The 20,908-nt window shown below is 37.8% G+C and overlaps 1 protein-coding gene across 12 annotated transcripts in view; it reads right to left on the reverse strand.

The window, feature by feature from the left end:
- The window catches only part of NRXN3 (neurexin 3), a 963,379-nt gene that overhangs the window by 27,234 nt on the left and 915,237 nt on the right, over positions 1-20,908 (reverse strand). For 7 of the 12 annotated variants that reach the window (XM_021542849.3, XM_077784015.1, XM_021542861.3 and 4 more), the window contains one exon: positions 10,888-10,972. In XM_021542849.3, coding sequence (XP_021398524.1) covers positions 10,888-10,972 — 85 coding nt within the window. The remainder of the gene's footprint in view (positions 1-10,887; positions 10,973-20,908) is intronic. The other 5 variants (XM_021542850.3, XM_021542843.3, XM_021542859.3 and 2 more) reach the window with 1 other exon arrangement.

Raw genomic sequence — 20,908 nt, forward strand, 5'->3', positions numbered from 1 at the left:
GAAAATAATAAAATAATTTTATTTTAATACATTAGAAAATAATTGGAACTATTTACAGGACTATTTTTGCTCTTTTCAATGGTCAAATGCAAAATTTAGGAACTCCCCAGATTTCAGCAGTGAAATCAGTAGTTGTTAAAACTAGTCAGAATCAGTCATACTGTTTTCAGTATTAGGGAAAAATCCTGAATTATGGACATATATTAAAAAAATGTAAAAGCTCAAAATTGCTAAAATTGTTTTGCACTTCTGCTCTCCCTCAAAGAGAAAGCAGAAACGCAAAGCATTTCTTCTCTTTTGTCTGACATTTATTGTTCTGACACTGAGGTGGAGTGAAACCAGTGGAGATAAAATTTTCTTGTTGCTCCAAAGTGGCTAATTTTGAGACTTTGTTTTAAGATTTTTACAAACTTTGTAAAATAGTTTTAGTTGCTCTTGAATGTAAAAAGAGGAGCTGATGATCCTTATTACACCACTCCATGGGACCAAAGAACTTTAGTTTTTTTGAGACTCAACAAAAGTAGAAAAAGAAAGTCCATGGTGGTGGGTCTTTTGCAAAGTTTTAATAATGAATTTGTTAAGGCAAAGAACTAATGGGTTCTCAAATAAGTAGGCATCTGAGATTTCAAATCAAGCCAGTCTAATTTATTTTTGTTTTGTTTTTTGCTCCTATACCTCATTTCCAAACTGGTATGGGCTTTGTCTTCTGCTCCTCACAGAGCATTTAAGCTAAGTAGTATTAAGGAAATACTACACTTGATGTCCCCTAGGAACTGGGATCCCCTTCTTACATTTGGGAGAAAGCATTGATTTCTACAACTTGTAAATAAAAAACTGGAACTGAAACAGAGAGGCAGAATTAAGACAAAGCAATAACCCGTTTGAAGTTATTACAAACTTTGGTTTCTCATTATCTACTTGGGTGGAAAATAGAATAGGATTTCCTGCTCTCCTGAGGTATTATTCTAGGTGTTATAGTTCATGTGAACAGCAGTACCTTTGAACTTACAGTACATAAGGCACTCTTAGGTCTAGGCATGATGACCAAAAGAAATTTAGAAGAAAAATCTTTAGAAGCAAAAGCTGATCTCTGTCCCTAGTATCTGTAAATGCTCAACATGATTTCTCTCTAACAGATATTACTTATCTTTCAGAAATCAGATACTTTCTTCTTGTTTAAAGGTAACTAATCAGTTGCTATAGACATTTCAGGTTCTAATAAACAAACATTTGCTTTTGATGAAAAATCTGTTTCTTAGTCATGTGCTAGCTCTTCTCTTCCACTGAATGTGTCATTGGCTATTTTTATTTTCTTTACCATATATTTTATGAAGCTGAAAATCAAAGCTAACAGGGACAAAAAGCAAGTTGCAGCAGGTTGAAAATATCATATCTTAGTATTTTAGACATGTGTCAACTTGATAACATGGGCACAGCACTAGAGGGATTGCTAGAATGTGACAGTGCACATGGCTTTGAGTTTAGAGAACATGCTTTAAAAAAACACTGGAAGGCAGCAAGGGCAAGGTAGCCAGACTGTGGGGCTGATTCTGATCTTTCCTGATCTTAAATGCAAAACCAGGGAAACTTACACCACCTAAGTCAGGCTGGAGAAACTATTACATTTTCAAAGGAAAATTCTACGAGCATGCAAGTCCAAGCAATGGAAGTTCTGATATTTAAGATCTGTGTATTGCTGTCCACTTGTGACATTAATTTATGTAGTCTGAACATGGTTCATTCCAATGCATGTGTTCATTCTAGAGGGAAAAGTGATATTTAATGAAAATAATGTCACACCAATGATCCCTGAGATTAAAATACTTGACTTTTGTATCCCTCTCTTTATTCTCTCTGCATTAGTAGATTAGGAGTTGTACCTACTTTATAAAAATATGTGATAATATCACATCTCATAGCAAGTGAAGATAGCATATAGTACTAAAACCTTAACAATAACACAGTTTATTTGCACATTTGTGGTATGTAGCAGTTCAGAACCATTTTGGGGTGTTGAACAGCAATTTGCACCTGAATATCAAAGTCCATTAAAACAGTAATTATATCTCCTTTCCTTTCATCTTTACCTCATTTAGCTAGAAGTATTTCATTTACCCTGCCTTATAGGTAGGCAAATTAACAATATACACACATTGTCACAGAAGGAATCAACAGTAGAACTGTTCCAAGTTCAGGCTTTTTATTCTTGGCTTAAACAACTGAATTCTCAGCTTTTTCCCCTTGCTCAGTGACAAGTGTCACAAAAGCTGAAACCAGAAGTCTGCCCTGAGACAAAAAAAAAAAAAAAAAAAAAAAAAAAAAATTATTTCTAGTGCCAGATATCCATATATAATGTTACCAGGATAAAACAGAGCAAAATTTGACCTCTCACAGCATCTCCTGCACTTGAGGCCCTTGCCCTTGCAGAAGGCTGGTCACAGGCATAGCAGAGGCTACATAAGGCAAACAAAAGTCACCATTCAGTAGGAAACAGAAGCTTTATCACAGCCTGGAGGTTACTGTCCTGATGCCTGGACACTTGATCATCACATTACTCCAGTCTGAAGGTTACCCTGAACTTCATGATGCAGGGGGCTAAAACTCCAATTGTTCTGCTCCAATAGCCTGCCACTTGTTCTAAAAAATCAGTTTCTTTTGCTGTTTGCATTGTAACAGGACTGTCCTGATCTCTCTGCCAGAGGGCAGTATTATACAAAACTACAAGCTTGTTGATTACAATATAATTTTATAGGCAGTTGCTTTACTTAAGCAATTGCCAAGAAAAAGCTTTAGATTCAGTAGGAATTGCTGGTTATGAAAAACACATGAGATCTAAAATCTAAACCAAGCCAGCTTTAAATATTGATTCCTTTTCTCTTGTAATAATTACAGTCAGTAATTTTTCTCAGATTACATAAGAATTAAGAAAACTAAACTGAACATAAATAATTTGTTTCCACTGGTGAAAGAAAAGTGATTTTTTTATCTCTCTGGAGACAAAAGCATGCTCTCTGGATATGCTCTCTGGAGCATATCTTGGGTAAGTTAAATGAAATAACTAAATAATTCCATGTTGGAAACCTGAGCATATCCTATCACTTCCCTCTTCTAGTAGCTCTTACCCTAAAAAGGTATTATATCATGGCCTGTGAGAACAGTTCACAGATTTCAGTGTCTTCTCATCAGAACAAATGAATTCCTACAAAAAAGCTGGAATTTTAGCTAGGCTAAAGGTATGTGTAAGTATGCTTTTTGTGACGATGTGAACATTAGCTGCATGAAAACTGTCTGCCTTTTCCTCCACTATCTTGAACTGATCCACTGATGCCACTGATGCTGATGTATGCTAATGCACTGAAGCTTCCTGTGCCATTAATGTGGCTAGCACATTCACAAAGAACTAAATTAAGATACCAGGAAACGAACCACTGGACAAGCCAAGGTATATTTTTTCTAAACCATATTTCTAGTCTAAGCAGACGCTTGAAAACTCAGCTTGTTTTCCTTTGCTTTACACATTATTGCACATTTATGATGCATATGGCAGAAGAGACCCCAGATGCAATTCCAGAATTGTGTTCAAATTATACAAGTAAACATCAAGCCAGTTTTCACCAGTGTCAGTAAGAAGAGATCACACAGTAACAGACAGAAGACTGACCCCACAGAATGAAGACACACTACTCGTAGAAATTCTAGGTACATCCTAGACTTTTGTCTGCTAACTACAAACAAACTATGAACTGTGGATTTTAAAAATACAGTCACAAAGATATCCTTTCATCTGCACATGCAGATTCCTTTTCCAAGACTGGCTTTTATAAAACTTCCTAGGTACATCCTATTGTCTGGTGCCTAAAGCAGAGATAGCAGGAATTCTTACTCTAACACATCAGCATGTAGGCACAAATCCCTTAAGAAGCTGTAAAAGAAGTCACTTTAGCATTTTGCCAGCAAACCACTTCTAGAAGTGAAATGATAACAGAGTTCAAAAACTACTGAAAACAGAACAGCTGCAAACTTGGTTTTAGGAAGCTCTGCGGACATCTTGAAACATCCATCCTGAAGCCTCAGGGAGACACTCAGAACATCATTCAAAGCTTGGTGCCTCTTTGTGGACCTCCCTCGGGTAGGTGAGGAAGGGAAGAGGGGAAGGGAAGGGGATGAGGGATGACAGAGCGCCGAAGAGCTAAACACCAGCTTACGAACAGAGAACAGAATCACATAACAACACTGGACCAATGGACTCCAAGACACAGTGACAAGACAGATGGACACAAACAAGACGCAAAATCACTACTGAGAAATAAAAAAAAGCAAAGAAACCCCATTAAAAATGTAGATCTATAACTCCGAGGCTGCAAGAAGCAGCCAAGGGTACTGGCATAACTCTTACAAAAATAAGAAATTATAATATAAATAAAAATTAAAATCAAATCAATATCCCCCCCAGATCATACACTACAGACTTGCTCGGTTAGCCTGAATGCATAGCTCCGATGGAACATACGATGGTGTCATCACAGCCCATGCACTGGTTAATGAAGGCCATGGTTAGTTACATCAGCTAAACTACAGCATGCCAGAAAAATGATCTTGCACTGACCCAGAAATAAAAGATACAACAGACACTCTGCATTGCAATAAAATTCTTTTTATGCCATCTGCAGTTTCTAGGGCTCTTTACATTGGAAGAGTTTTTCCTGGGAATATGCAGGGTAAAGGGGAGGGTTTTTTCCTTCTGGGTGTTTTTTTTTCTCTGAACTCAATTGAAAAAAAAAAAAAAGGAAAAGGGAAAAAACAGGATAGAGACTTTGCAGGAGTTTAAAAAAGTAGGAAAATAAAAATAAAGGAGGGGTAATACTCTTCATTCTTTTGCACACAACTTTCTTGGGACATCCAAAAATGTGAATTTCTTGAGGATGGCAAGAAAAGATTTTGTTGCCTTTATTGGTTTGCAGATCTATATTTCATTCTTGAGATGAATAAACCATTATTTTGTTGTAAGAACTCCAAAAATATAAATTGAGAAGTACAGCGATGATTAAAAAAATTTAAAATAGCAGTGTGGCACGATTACGAGCCAAAAACAAAAAAAAGAAATATAAAAGAAACTAAAATATCAATCACCAAAAATTCATGCGGCACAAGATGAGGTGAAACGACAGAAAATGTTCTTCAAATATATACAATGTATATATCTATCTATATATACACAGAGTATGTGTGTATATATCGATCGATATACCTGTATAATTTTTTTGTTCTCCCTGCCCCACCCTACCCCAAGGCTAATTGGTAGATGAAATTATCAATTAAAATTAAAAAAAAATAAATAAAAGGAAGAAGGAAATAAATCTAACAGAAAAGAAATTAACGTGCTTTGTTCAAATAACAAGATCATGCATCTGTCCACACCAGCGGATGCCAGGGTTAGATGAAGGCATGAATTTCTGTGTAAACATGTGATTGGATGATAGGGACTACTGCTGATATTGGTCATTTATTACTTTAGCATATAGATATATATGCACACTGTATATATAGTGCATATATAGATAAAATAGCCTCATGGGTGGGGCCTTTGGACCTTACATAGATGGAATGACCAATACGCTGAAAACCAATCTCAGTATTCCTAATGCAAAACAAAACAAAACAAAACACAAAAATAAAAAGAGAACAAAACTTCCTGTAAGTCATCTGCATGACTGTAAAACTTGCTCATTTGATTTTGTTTTGGCTGTAAGATTGTAGCTAGGAAATTCCATCAAACAAATGCTGCCATTACACCCTGGGAAGTGTTGTGGATGAACCCCCGTCCTTTGGTCCATATGGTATCCAGCTTATGAGATGGGAAGTCCATTTCTCTGAGTACTTGGAGGCAGGCACACAACTCTAAAGGCCGTTTCTTACAACATGAGAAATGACAAGTATTCCTGCTTGTCAGAGGGAAAGACTGGGGGTAACTGAACACTGGATTGTGGGGGGTGTTCCTGTTAGGAGAACAATGAAAATTCCCTAGCTGCTACACTGATGCAGTTATGAGGACAACAGCCAAATCAACACTTCTTTTAGTTTCTTCAGGAAAGTCTTCACTTCCAACATATTGGTTTTTGTACTGTGCCAGCTGTTTTGGAAGACAGATTATGCTTGTTTTCTGCAAATAAATCTCTGACCCAGGCAAGCTGCAGGTGGATGGCTATAGGCCAGTAAATTATAGATACAGGGGGCATATCTGTTGGATATGTGCCTCGTGTGTGCAAGTATAAAAAATTTCCAATGCAAAGAACTGTAGATTTTGGCACATCTACTGCTGTGTCCAGTCCCCCATCAGAAAGGCTTACCAGTCTGATTAGACAATGATAACCTTAACATATATGAAGCCTTTTGGGAAACACAGGGTAAATTTCCCTGGGTGGGGGGAAGGGAAATCACATTGGAAATTAAAGGGCTGATAGGAAAGGAAAACTGGCAAGTGCACCAGGGAAGAAACACAGCATGTGTCAAGCTAGGGAACAAGGATTAAGCCTTACAGACCATTTCAAGAAGCTGTATTCTGGACTTCAGGCTAATTGGTGAGTGTTTGGGTCTCACTGTTTTGAGTAGTCCAAGGAGCAGCCTGGGCTATGATCCCAACCAGCTGCCTGGCCACCAGCATCCAGTCTGCCTGATGCCAGAGCTCCACTAATGGACATCCTTACAGGAATGAGGGCAATGGTGTGAGGAGACAGCAACAGCTGTCAGGAAAGCATAATGATCATTGTCAAGGCTTTGAAGTCTCAGTAAAATCAGATTGTAAGGGTGTTCCTCATTTCACTGAAAAGAGATAAATGCTTTCTTTCTTCACAGTGCTTCCTAGTAATTCCTTGTTAGAAAAGATGTTTTCCTTACAAATCTTACATTATCTGAGAGCAGATGAGTGACCAAAAAAACACCACAGAGCTGTGTTTAAAAGCACAGACTCAGGACCTTGGCTTGAGTTTTGAGGAACTTGAATATTTGAGCCTCTGATCTCCTTGGAGCAGGCCAGAAGACAGTCCTGTATTCATACCAGAGAAAAGCATCTGTTTTGGCACAGAAAAAAGATGTTTTTTGGCCACACACTGGACAAGCAACATTTTAATAGACATAAAAGAGGATCTTCTCTTGAAGAAAATGCTTTTTTCCCCCGTATCATTTAGATTAAGCCTTCTGGGAGATCTAGAGATCTAAGGGTATCTAGGCTTGTCTGTAATAAGATGAATACGGGGCAATTTCTGTCCCTGAACCTGCAATGTTTTGGTTTCTTTTGGGGTTTTTTTTGCATAACATAAAATACGGGTGGGGTTTGGATCCACAGCTGTCATTGCTGCCACTTAGAATAAATCCTTTTGTATACATACTTTTCTACAGGTGATATCTGTAAGCTACCTCAGTCAGAACAAGTCCAGTGACAGCTCCTGTTCATTAAATGAAGTTTTTCTACCAAAATTCCAAAAGAAATAACTTTTGGAAGGGGGCACAAAGGCTTAGCCAGCCTGCTACAGTGAGCATTTCAAGCCAGCTTAGAGAATCCTGGAGAGCAAACTTAGGCAATCACCTTCACACTCTCTTTTTTGAAAGAGATGTGAGTGTTCAGATGCAGATTATATGCACATGAGATTCAGGTCTTGGATTCAACTGTCTGATATCAGAGTTAAGTGGCAATAAGACCTTGCAAATGGTCCTTACATGATATTTAGTCTCAACGAGGACATGATTTTCAGCCTCTGAGTACGCCAAAACCAAAGGCTTCAAAAAGACTCTATGTAGAGTACTGCCTCTGATTCCAAGGACTGAGACCTAAGTAATATCTCTAGATATTGGGATTTGATTCTGACCCATATGAAATCTGAAAACTTCTGATCTGCAGAGAAATATTCTCTGCTGCCCTTGTCTTGGCTATTGCACAGCAGGTTCACAGTGATGCGTATCATATCTCACAGCTGCAGTAGTGAGTTCAGTAACCTTTACATTACTAGATCATGGCACTGAGGGTGATGGAAAGCCAAATTTGGCAGAAACTCAAGAGCTTTAAAAGCTACACATTATCAGAGCAACAAAAAGAAGACTGTGCTGGGTTAGGTTATTTAATTTTCAGTCTGCTGTAAAAGGGATCAGGCAAGGCAGAAGGCAGTGACCTGTCCACAGAATAGGATGAAGTAATTTCAAATGAGTCCAATTAAAAAAAAACAAACAAACAAACAAACCAACAATAAGTTTAAAAAAAATCTGAAGCCACACACTAGAAAATACAAGCAAGATAATCTGGATCTTTTCACTCCACAATGTACATATTTAAATACCAGTTGTTGGCGTGTGGCCAGAGTTCTGACTTGGCTGGTGAAGTGTAAAGGCAAACATATCTGCTCAGCCAAGCCAGCACTACTGGATTTTGATAAGCCAGTTTATTGCTTTAGTGCTCCAGAGCAGAATGGGCTGAGTGCTTTGATACTGCCTGGATGGCAGACACTGGATGCACTGAGAATGGAGGCAATAAGATAGACAAAGAAAATGAGAAGCCCCATAAACTGCTACTTTTCCTTCTTATATGATGGAATGAGTTAAGTTTATGCAAAAAGGACCTGCATATTCCTCCTCCTTCTGGCAATTCTGTACACCAGCACCTCTGAGAGCAGGAGAACTCAATCTGGAAGTGCAGATTTCATCAGCAAAGACCATCTGTGAGAATTATTTTTACATATAATCAAGCTAACTTTTATTCAAATGTCATAGTAATTCCCTAGAAAAGAATCAGATTTCAGTGGTTTATGTGGTCCACCTTCCTATGCAAGAGGAGGAGTAGGGTGCAATGAAAGATACTGGTGAAATTTATGAGAATGTCTAGTAGTTTAGGAGAGAACCTTCAGCAGATTTTCAGTGAATCATATTGTTTTACAGAGCAGATATTCAAATGTCTGTAGTCACTTATATCTGCCAACTGTAATGCTTATCAGGATTTTCAAAAGCAAGTAATTTTTAAAAATCCAGTTTGTACCTGTTTGTAGCACTAGATTTCTAACTGTGTCAGAAAGGAGGTATTTTTAGTCTGGAAATGTTGCTGTACAGCACTATGAAATTTTATGCTAAACATGCTGTTTTACCAAATTTCTACTCAAACTTTGATTTTTCCACTGGCAGCACAAGCTGAAAATATTGCTGTTACAATTGCTAGCTGCTGAAATTATTGTGATTTTTGAAAGAAAAATTTACAAGAGGAGGAATCTGATACAGACATCCTTTTGTCCTTTAGTTGAAATACATGGCAATCAGAATATAAATTAAAAAAAAAAGAAGTCTTCACATGTTAGTGAAGCTTTAATGAAGTGAGTTCATTTATTTGCATATCAGTTGCAATACCTTTGTCCTTGTGTCCATGGTCCTATTAATCTCATGCCTCACTTTCATTACAATCACTGTGCTGGCATTTCATTACTACCTTTATTTAAACTCTCAGTACCCCCATTGTTTATATCTCACAATTGGGAAATATTTTTACTGCTTTTCCTCCAGATGGGGAGTAGAAAAATTCATAGAAATATGTGAAAAAAGATGGGAAGTAGGCTGAGCTACCTGTTACCAACAGTCTGTGTCACTGCCTTCACTGCCATCATGGGTAAGTCAAGAGTATGTGTGGAAGTTCCCAGCTACAATTCAATGCCAATTTCAGGTTACAGCAAGACCAAGTTCTACTAAAAATGCAGGTACACCATGGCAAATTGAAAAGAAATGTGAAAGCACTAGTCTTGGGTGAATTTTTATGTTGTTATTTTATTACTCAAATGGCTTCAGGAAATTAGAAACAGAACATTTACTTTCTTGGTATTTTTTGTAAAGAAAAAAACCCCATAATCCCAAATAAAACAAAGCAAAAACAAACAAAACAAAGCCAAATGAAAGAACCCCCTCAAAGTATTTATATGTTTGACTTTTAAAGACAAAAATTCTAACCAAAATTCCTCTTTTTCTTTTAAATGTACACAGAAATTCGATGATGTCTGTTCTCTATTATAGAAATGCTTAACTCATGGCAAGCCTCAAAAAAGAAGACTTGAAAAAGCCTGTAAGAAATAAAGTAGACTGCAGTTGCCTGCTGGATACCACATAATATATCTCACCAGAAAGAAAAGCCATCAATTTATCAAAATGTATCTGAAAGGGAGAAGTTGAGTCAGTTCCATATGGCCAGTCCTTCTGACTCTTTAATGGATACATTTTGAAGCATCACTGCAGATAACAAGGCAAGAATTGCTACTAATTTTGTTATGTTAAAACTAAGTTTTGGTGCTCCCCAATTTCTTTGGGGTCACAGGAAACAAAATTAGTATAAACACATTACCATGTTAACTGTACTCAAAATCCCATGGACAAACGTATCCCTTAACATCCATCTTCAGAGTAATTAAGAAAGATTAAACATTGCTAATAACTGATTTTTATTTCACTTTTCTCTTTTGTTTTCAAATGTTTACCCTTTCCACTTCATAAATCTTCATTATTTGTCACACTCCATATTGATATTTTTTTCCGACTGTGTTAGTTAAGTAACATCTAGAAATATGTGAAATATTAGTCAGCTGGAATTACTTTCAGAAAGTTTGCCTTTCCATGCAAACAACTTTATATAAAGCAAATAGAGACTACATATCAGTGTTTTGCTGTTGCCAAGTCCATGGGATCTGATGCTTAGCTGTATAGTTTCTTATTTTATATACAGTGTATATATACATGAGTGCATATATATACACATATACACACACATATATACATATATAATTATATATGTATACATTCACACACATATAAAATATATGTATGCATTGTTTTTTGCAAATGAAATCAGAAAGCAAGCAAAACACGACTGACCTGACTTACCTGTACTGGGTTCACAGTCAATGAAATCTTCATCATCACTGGAACATTCAGCTGATGAAACGATGTCATCTGTTGTCTGGCATGTGAAGCAAAAGAACAAAAGGAAACAAAAGTAAGATATTTGCAAGTCAAGACTATTACAGAGGCAGCTAAATATCCAAGGGAAAAAGAAAAAAAGGTTTCACAAATGTAACTTTTGAAATATTTAAGTTGTACCAAGCACTCTGTATATGCCTGTGTAAATGTGTCCTCCATTGAGTGTGAGTCTCCTGTTTAGTAACAGTGCCTATCCTGTGCTGTTGAATATTCAGGTGTGCACAGGTGCTGTGCACCTGCTGGGCTGTTTAGGGCAGCAAGTGGATCACACTGGGGATGTTGAATGAAGTACAGTGGGCTACAAAGCCTGCTTGGCTGGCAGACTGCCCTGAACAGCCACTGTAGATGTGTCTGCTTGGAGGAGGCTAGGCTCCTCCATAAATACCAGTATCATGTAGGGCCAGCCAGAAGGCACTTCCTGAGAGATTTACCATGTGAGGCATGCTCAGACTGAACATGCTTTCTGCAAAGAAAAATATACAAGACAGACCCAGATAATACACAGCACTCAGCAGTACTCTTTGCTGTGCCTGATGCACCACTCTGAGGCAGACATAATTCCTGCTGTTAATGCACCTCTTGGTCTGGAAATCTGGTGCTGACCCAGACAGTAAATATCTGTGTCACTTACTTGTTGCAAGATGAAGAACTGCTGCCTGTGTCAAGTGTGCTCACCTCCTTGCTTAGCAAGTGAACAGGGCTGTGGATGCAGCTAGGTTGACCAGATGTAAAGTCTGATGCTGAAACGGTTAAACCAAACTGAAAGCATTCACAACCATTACAGGTTTTGTCATATTCCTTTGCATTTCCAGCTGGTGATATTTTCTTCTTTTTTTCTTAATTTTCATTTTTTAATATTTTTTCTTTCTATGTGTGTACTGCTCTAATTAATGAGCAGCATGTACTGCAGCATGTTAGAGAGACGTGTACTGGTGTCTCTTCCCAGCAGCATCTCCTGCCTGTAATTGCTGCAATTAGTCGAATTAGTAATGCAGACCATTAGGGAGAGCCTGTGGCAGTCTCTGGACACAGGTTGTAATGTTCCTGTGCACAATACAAAATTACCCCAGCTCAGCAGCACTGGCTCAACCACAGCTTCTGATGAAAATGTCTCCCTTAACAGCTCTTCCTTGCAGAGAGCTGCCTATTCTGCCAAGCAGTAGGATCAGGGGGATGACTCCTGAAACAAAACAACTGAAATGCTCCTCACCAGGCAGGAAGCATTGCTGAACTCAGGAGCAGGACAGCTGCACTTCAGTACTCTAGGTGAATATTTCTGGGAATCTCACATCTCAGCAAGACTTTCAAATCCTTATTCCTGATAAAGACTCTCCAGCTTTAAGTAAGGTCTCCTTTACATTCTCATATCTGCTATGTCTATCTCCTACATGTTCCTTCTTCCCTTTGCAACAGAGTTCTGAGGACTCTGCCCTTTCTTTAGCCTCCTGTGCTCCCAGCATTATGAAGCACCTCTGACCCCTGCTAGAAGTTGCTTACCCTCCCCATCTCTGTTTGTATTTGAGCTAAGGGGAGAAAGAGAGAACCAAGAAGTCAGTTAGAAAGATCAGATTGAACCCAATGATCCTCCAGTCTTGATTCAGTGTCTCAGATTGAGCCAAGAAAGAAAAACAGGATAGGTCAGTTGCAAATAAAAAATATTTCTCTATTAAAAACAGAGTATCTGTAAAAAATCCAGCCATGAAGTATTTTATATGTTACTCAGTCATACTCAGCATGGTCATTTGGCAATGTTTTGTGGAATGCTATCTTGCAGTAGTTTCAAGCTTAAATACTTTCATTAAATACTTTTACAATCTTGCTTCCATGGGGAGTCAAGATTAAAAGGAACTGAAGGTAATATGTTCCTGCCTCACATTTCAAGGTCATTTTTTTAACATCTTTTTTTCAGTCATAGAAAGTGGAAGAGTTCTGTTGAAATGCTGCTGACTTCTCTTAAGACAAGCTGGCTTTAAAATTTTGTCTGCTCAGTAAGGGGACAAGAAAGGAGGAACATACAAAATAGAAATTTAGCTTTTTCAATTCTCCTGGTTCTGTCACATACCTTTTAGAATGTATTATTTATCCCCAGAAACTTTATAACTTATATAGTGATCACATTCTCCAACAGTGAAATGCAGCTGTCCCTGGATAAAAAGATATTAGCTTTTAATTGCACCAATGTAAAGTAATTTAGCACAATTTAGTAAACAAGGCTATACTGCTAGAAATTTTTAAGCAGGGCAAATGTAGTTAGTGAAACTGGAGATTTATACTGTAGTTGTCTAAGGGTAAGGATGGCACAGTGAATAAAGAATAAATTATGGATAGTACTGTAAATAGAGAATAAACTATCCATCACTACTAGAGGACTTTGCCCATACAGTGGAAAACCCTGGCAATTGGTTTTGATTTCCAGGTTAAATGTAGATCATGTGGATTTTGGTCATAGTTGAACATCTGACAATTCACACTTCTCATAGAAAAACAGCAATGATTTGCTCCAGTAGGAAATAAACATAAAAATTATAACAACGTGTTGTTGTCACTTATCAGCTGCTATACCTATTTGATTACCCACTTGCTCAGATCTAAAGGCTTCATGCAACATTAATGTGGAATCAAATCCAATTGAACTGACAATGTGATGTAGTATTTGTAAAGAATAAGGAGTTCCTTTATAACTATTTTTCTTCTTGCATATTAGGGGCATCACATGAAACTAGGAAGGTAATGAGGCCTTTTTTTTTTTTTTTTTTAAACTGGACATCTCCTTGCAACAGAATACTGGTAGATAATAAAAGTTTAGAGCATTTTGGAAGTGATCAGGTGATCTAGTTTGGGAAGTCCCTGTACCACAACCTGAAAAGTCACGAAGCCTGGCCCTTGTTCCTCTTCTTGTTCAATTTCCCATCTCATAAGCAGCTTAAGGCAGTACATGCAACACATTTATGCTGCACTCTGATACATGTACTAGATTTCCTGCTATAAAATCCTCTTGCAACTTGTGTTGGTTCTGAACAGAGAAGGGCACAGTAAGCCAGTCTCAGACAAAATGCAAATATGTGATGTGCAATATTCACCAACCCTGCCAACTTCAACCTCTATTTGCATTTTTTCATGACTGGTTCCACACATGATTTTATCAATTAATCTCTATTTTTCCTCCCCATCTCTACTACATACTACATGCTATTTCATGCTATTTCACCTGATACTCTCTTTTTTTTTTTTTTTTTTTTATTGGGTGATTGCTTTTTATCCCGTCCTGCTGATTTTGTCTGTATAAAAATGAGGGTTAGAAAAAGAAAAAAACCTCCAGAAGTGGTGTTGGATTTAAGTCAGGGTCATTAATGAGATCTCTAGAAACCACAGAAAAGATAAGTACACTAATCTGTGTTGCCATTTCCTATCTTGTATTTTTAATCTCAGTACTTTCCATCACAATTCATCAGTAACTGATTTTCTAGTCCCACCACATATTGGTTTTCCATACACCTTCCACTCAGATACCAACATCTGAATTATCCCGAAGGAATAAAGCTATTTCAGTGAGAAAGAACAGCAAATTCCTGACCACAGGAACAGGGTCGACAAAACATCCAGAAGGCCATTACTTCTTGTAACGGGAATTTGTACCTTTCAAGACTCCCCTGAAGCTGGGAATTTTCACTGTATGTTTATTAAACTTGCTGCTTCCACATAACAGGAGAGGCTAGTAAGCAGAGACCCTGGAAATCTATCCACTTCACATCAGAAACAGCTCACTGTGAGGCAGTAAGCAAAACCCCTGCCCCATTTCTGGTCACTTTTCCCCATTTTTGAAATGGTTCTCATTATACTCACCCACTGGACCAGGGGATGTAGTGGATTAATGCTTTAGTGTCTACCCAGTGATCTAGGGATAGTAAATGCTAAACATTCTTATGTACAGGCAAAAGGATAGTAATGAAACTTCTCCATATGCTGTGATGGAAATGATGTTTGTGTTTTCATTGGAAAGAACATGAGAGACAAAATATTTTCCCCTTCCCTATATTAGCTAAATTCTATATTAAAAATAATAAGTCACACTATACTATTTTAAAATATGTATTTCATTTCTAAAGAATCCCAGCTTTGAAATTACTTGGTCTGTATTAAAGGCCATAAAACTAAAGATAGGTATTATAATAACTTTCAATAAAATCTCTCTCTGGCAGGAACCCTTTTTATTCCTTCCTCTGAAAGATTTTTTATGGCATTTATATTATTATTTTTTCTCTCCCTCTCTCTAGTGTTTAATGAAATTGCTTTGGAATAAAACCAGGGTAGGAGAAAGTGCTAAACTCTGAGTCCACCCCAGAGGATTTATGGGCATACTTACCTTCAAATTCTTTCTATTTCACTGAATTGGCTCCCCATTCCTTTCCATGAATTATTTGTTCTGTAATCACCTCCTCCTAATTATTCACTCTAAGGGCCTCTTCAATCTTGACACGGTGATAGTTCTACAATCTTTGTTCATTACACTGTATGTACTGGTGTGGGATATGTAGTGCAAGGAAATTTGCCATGGTGTGGCGAGACCTGCTCAAGATGACTCTATTCCTGTCCAATCTTTAAATTGCCCAAAGCCCTAATTTATGTATCAGATCCATAACCCTTGCTCCTTTGTTCTACACAAAATGGCAGGTGCTCAATCTTCCTTTTCCCAATTGCAAAGGTTTTTTTTTGACACCTTGCTGTTTGGGTACACTACTATTTAAGAAAGATTAAGCATGCTGGATAAAATAAATGCTGTCACAGAACAGCTTTATGAAATTATAAAAACACACCCAGGAATGATAGAGTTCTCCCTTCTAGAGGGAGAGAAAAGACAAGGACACATAAATTCAACCCTCAGAAAAAATCCTGCAGAATTACACATGTGGAAGTTGCTTACTTGGTAAAGTAGGATTCAATTTTCCTACTTGCCTTTTTCTTGAAATTCTTCTGCACACTATACTTGTTACTTCCAATTCAACACCATTATTTGAAAAGCAACACTTAATGCTTCATTGTGAGAGAAGTGTAAATCTATTTGCCACCAAGGAATCAGAATTTACAGTACTTCTTGAAATATGGCCATCACAAAATGCTAGGCACAAATACCTTCCCAAGAGTGGAGAAACACAGTTGTATTAACCTGGGCACTGCATTTGTCTTTCACATCTAAATGCACAGAGATGAAAGTCAACACACTTTTTCCTTAATACTACCACTTGACTGCCTCCATTGCTTCCATAGTGCTGTATTTTCTATAGATCTCAAGTTTATTATGGACTGTGGACTACATATTTTCTTCTATGCCTAAGAGCATAGAGTATAAATGCTCCCTTTAGAATAGCAAAAACTTAGTGATGCTGTCCAGTCTTCTAGAAACCAAAATGTTTCTTGGCAAAGAACAGACTCAAGGCATTTGCTATCGTGCCAAAAGAAGATAGCAGAATAATTAGGAGCCATTTCTAGTTTTAATACCTCCACCTTCTGTACTCTGGTAACTGGGTTTTTTAAAGAACTTTTCATATTCTGTTCACACTATTCAGTTAAATGAGAATCCTTCATCTGTCCTTTCTACACGTTACATTTGTTTCTCATTTTTTAATTAATCTTTATTTGCAAAATACCCTGGAGGTCACTACAGTATAGCAGACCTGAGAGACTCAGTCTGGACAAACTCAAACTACTACATACAGACAGAAATAATCTGCATACAAATGGGAAAATATTAGAATTGTTGCAAAAATCTGAATGAAGTATTAAAAAAGAAGCTGCAATCTGGGACTGTATAAACTTTTAAGGGGAGTCTTGGGTCTCCTGTTTTTTAGTAAAGTGTATTAATCTTCTCATTACTGGATAGAAGAACATGTATTTTCTTATAATGGGACAGACACAGCCATAAATATGCACAAGCCCTTTGCACCCTCACATACTAATGCTGAGGTTGTGTCTGCCTCTGCAGAGGCAATGCATCAGAGAACATGAAACTAATAATTTTTCTTCATATAGCTAATTTGAGGTAAATAAAAAAAAAACAAGAGGACCAAATCCTCTGTTTGTTTAAATTGGCTTTGATTTCAACCAGACTGCAACAATTTGCAGCAAGAGAGAATGGCTCACTACATTTAGTTTTGGACAATTCAATGCCAAAAGATTAGGAGTAATTTTAGTTAGTTAAGAGAAGAGCCACTGAAAACTTGAGAGATGTATGAATGAGACAGACTTGGTAAAACTAAACACCAGAACTTGATTTAATAAGGACTTAAGGTATGATAGAGTTTTACAGGTGCCACAAAGGGCATCAGAAAGAATGTTGAACTATTTAAGAGTGCTTCAAAAATGGATAAAATTATTGAAAAAAAAATGTTATTTTCACTAAGAAAAATATCAGTAGTGATCTTTACCAACTATGGAGAAATCTCAAAGAAATACCAAAAACCATTAGCACCGAGGTCAAGCAGTTGCCTAAGCCATGAATACCATTAGTGTATATGGCCTAATGGGGAAGAGCTTGTTCCATCTATCTTCAGTCCAATCTAATTCACTCTAAACCAAGTCCATATTTGCATCCTCTCTGTCACAATATAAACACATTTCTCTGTCATTGCAAAGCAGGCATCGAAGCTATCCAGCACAGCCTTTCAGTCTGCTGTGCTCAGAGCCAGAATCACAGAATATTCTGAGTTGGAAGGGACCCACAAGAATCATCAAAGTCCAACTCCCGGTCATGCATAGGACAGCCTCGAGGATAACACCATGTCTCCAAGGATAACACCCTGTGCCCATGTGCCCATTGTCCAAATACTTCTTGAACTCTGTCAGGCTTCATGCTGTGACCACCTTCCCTGGGGAGCCTTTTCCAGTGCCCAGTCACCCTCTGGGTGAGGAACTTCTTCCTGACAGCCAATCTAAACCTCCCCTGGCACAACTTGACGCCATTCCCTTGGGTCCTGTTACTGGGGCTGGTGTGTTACCTGCCGAGAGGCTGATGGGTATCCAGCAGGCATATACCCTTCAATAGCAGCCCAGCAGAAGGGCATCTCCTGGCTGCATGCTCCTGGCTAGATATAAAAGCTGATTTGCTGTCAAATTATAGCATTAGGTAGGGATCATGAGAGAGCTACCCCTCAACAAAATCAGCCATTTGTCCACAACCTTGGCAGACAATAGATTAAGGAACTAGGCAGTTAAGTAAGAGAAAGCAAAAAATAATCTGCCCAACTGTATGTCAATCTAGATCATGGGCAGTCATGATTAAAAAGAGCTTTGGAAGCTTGAATTATTCCTTTGAAAGCCTAAAGCTTGTCTCACTAAAATCAATAGTTCATTAAGACTAAAGTCTGACTCTTCTGGACCAAGTTTGATGCCAAATTTCAGAGACTTTGTTCTGTGCCTGAGCTGTGGAATGTCAACAGGGAAAAATCATGTTTCCGTCTTTTGTCTCTGTCTGCTGGCAGTGGGAAGGGTTATGGTGTTGTGAGGCAGTGTGAGCAGAGAGAGAGAGAGAAGGGAGAGCAAAGTGGGGAGAAAGGAAAATGGGGAGGATTAATTCATCTGTTGTTCAAGGCACCCTGACAGGTGAGAGAAGTATTGAACCACAGCAGCTTAACCCAACTTCAATGTACCTTCCCAAAAGCATAAGGAATGTAATTCTTCATGGTGTTCTGCTGATAAGCAAATCCTCCTAAATCCTTTCAATTTATTTCTTGGCCTGAAGAAATTACATACTATTTAGGAGCTAAATAAATAAATAAAATTTCATTTCCATGAATCTAGATTGGCTGTTTATTGATTACATATGCCCACAGAGCCACTTGCTTTTCTATTTCTTTCCTTTCCTAACAGAAGAGGCTCTTTTTGACTTGAACTAGAAAAGCATCAGCTGGCGAGTCTTTTCCATACTATTCAATGTAACCTTCAAGAGCTTTAAACTGGACTGTAAAATACCATTTATTGGTATTAATACAAAAGATACAGCTTTGGTGTGAGAGAAGGCATTTTCTCCCCTCTTATCAAAAATTTCTCCTTTCCATGTGAATTTTCCTTCTTCCAAACAAGTACTTTGAAGATGAAAATTGTGTGTCTATATACTGAAGACAGAACCTCTTGGAAGGAAGAATATTCACACTGAGTATAGTTTCCATCATTTGATGAAGGACCTTGTGCTCCCTCCCTATTATATTTTTGTTTCTTCTTGAAAGAAATTATTACTTGAAACAGAAACCACCAGTCCTCTGTTATATAACCACAGTTATGCAGATGGTGCTGACACAGGTGAAAACTCCCTAAGAAAGGTTCAAAAGGTATGCCCATTATGAACTAAAGTAACTAAAATGTTTAATGCTAAAAATCAAGCCACTACAGCAGACCCCATGACAACTCCCACTCTAAAGTTTGTGAGAGCTGCTGGAAGAAAAAATTGTTGTAATTCAAACACTGCTCAGGAATGTGACTTTCTGAATATTATATTAATCTACACAATGATGTTTCCCAATCCTTGTCCAAAAGTCTTCAAATGGAAGACATTTCTTTTAGGAAATGGTCTGAAAATAGACTCAGAGTATTCTCCCCTGTGCCATTATCCCATTTAGAAGAACCAACAACCAGCTGAACACGCAGGGCAGCATAAACTTCAACTTCCTGCTCTTTTCAGCACCTCCAGCAGGACACAGGAAGCAAAAGCTAAATAAAGATTCTTATATAGGAAAAAGCCAGATTATTGACAAAATTTAGCATCCTGCTGATGTGAGCTCTAGTCCCTTAGGTACTCATATTATCTTAAACGGCCATAGAAATAATTTTATTAATATGCTGGGCTACAAACTACACTTGCTAAAAAATAAAATGTTACATACTTCACCAGCAGAAGGGCAGGGCATTTCACTGGGATGCAGTTACTTTTTAAATTGCCCCAGGCCAAGTTCCCAAGGACATTGAATCAGAGCCCACATGTTACTTGATTTTATTTTCCTGGTATTGTCATAAATTCTCTATCTGACACCAGCAAAATTGCCCCCTTTCCTCATGCTTCTGTTTATATTGTCATAAAATTGAGAGAAAACAGTTTCTCTGCTTGCTTGGCATACAATCATAATTTTAGTAAACATTTTACATTCTCAAAGCAAAACCTAAGTACAGAAAACTCCTTTACATTTAGTAAAGGGAAGCCTATGTTTCAGAAAGTTAGAGACTCAAATGATGTGAGATGAATCAGCTGCCCTTTGAAGGCTCAGCCTCTAGTAAGAGTAAATGGGTTTTTCTTTGCGTGCTAGCTGGCACTTAATAACTGTGTCAGAAGAATATTTTTCATTTACACTTTGCTCCTTTGCTGGAAATCAATATGTCGTTTGCTGGCATTTTCTCCTGGACATCTTTATTTAGCTTGTCTTTTTTTCCTCAGAGGGGAGGGAGTTGTATTTGATTTTGTTCTGTTATTGATTGGATCACTCCGAGCAAGAAATAAATAACTAAGCACAGCACAGTAGCTTTAATGACAATCTCTTAAGCCTCAAAATCTGCACATCGTGTTGCACTCCCCCCTAGCACATGATTCAAAAGAAACAAATCTGTAAAGTACAGTTACTGTATAGAAAAGAGGTAGTCACACGTGCAATTTAACTGGCATTTCTACTTATGTGATCACTTAATAAAACCATACAAGTCCTACTTTTATTAAAGCAGTAGTCCTTTTTGTGAAGCACCTACAGCTGGGATCTCATAATCTCTTGCAAATGAGGTTTAATGAGAAATTAAGATACGGGAGATCTTCTCCCAGCAGACATTGTTCCCTGGAGAAAACAGGAGCATGTTCACATTCTAAACACTGATGGCAGCCCAGCCTGATCCCTGAGGTGCAGCGAGTGCAGTCGCTGTGCCCTGGCTGCCCCGAGCAGCACCA

The sequence above is a fragment of the Lonchura striata genome, chromosome 6 (assembly GCF_046129695.1).
Source record: "Lonchura striata isolate bLonStr1 chromosome 6, bLonStr1.mat, whole genome shotgun sequence".
Taxonomy (NCBI): Eukaryota; Metazoa; Chordata; class Aves; order Passeriformes; family Estrildidae; genus Lonchura; species Lonchura striata.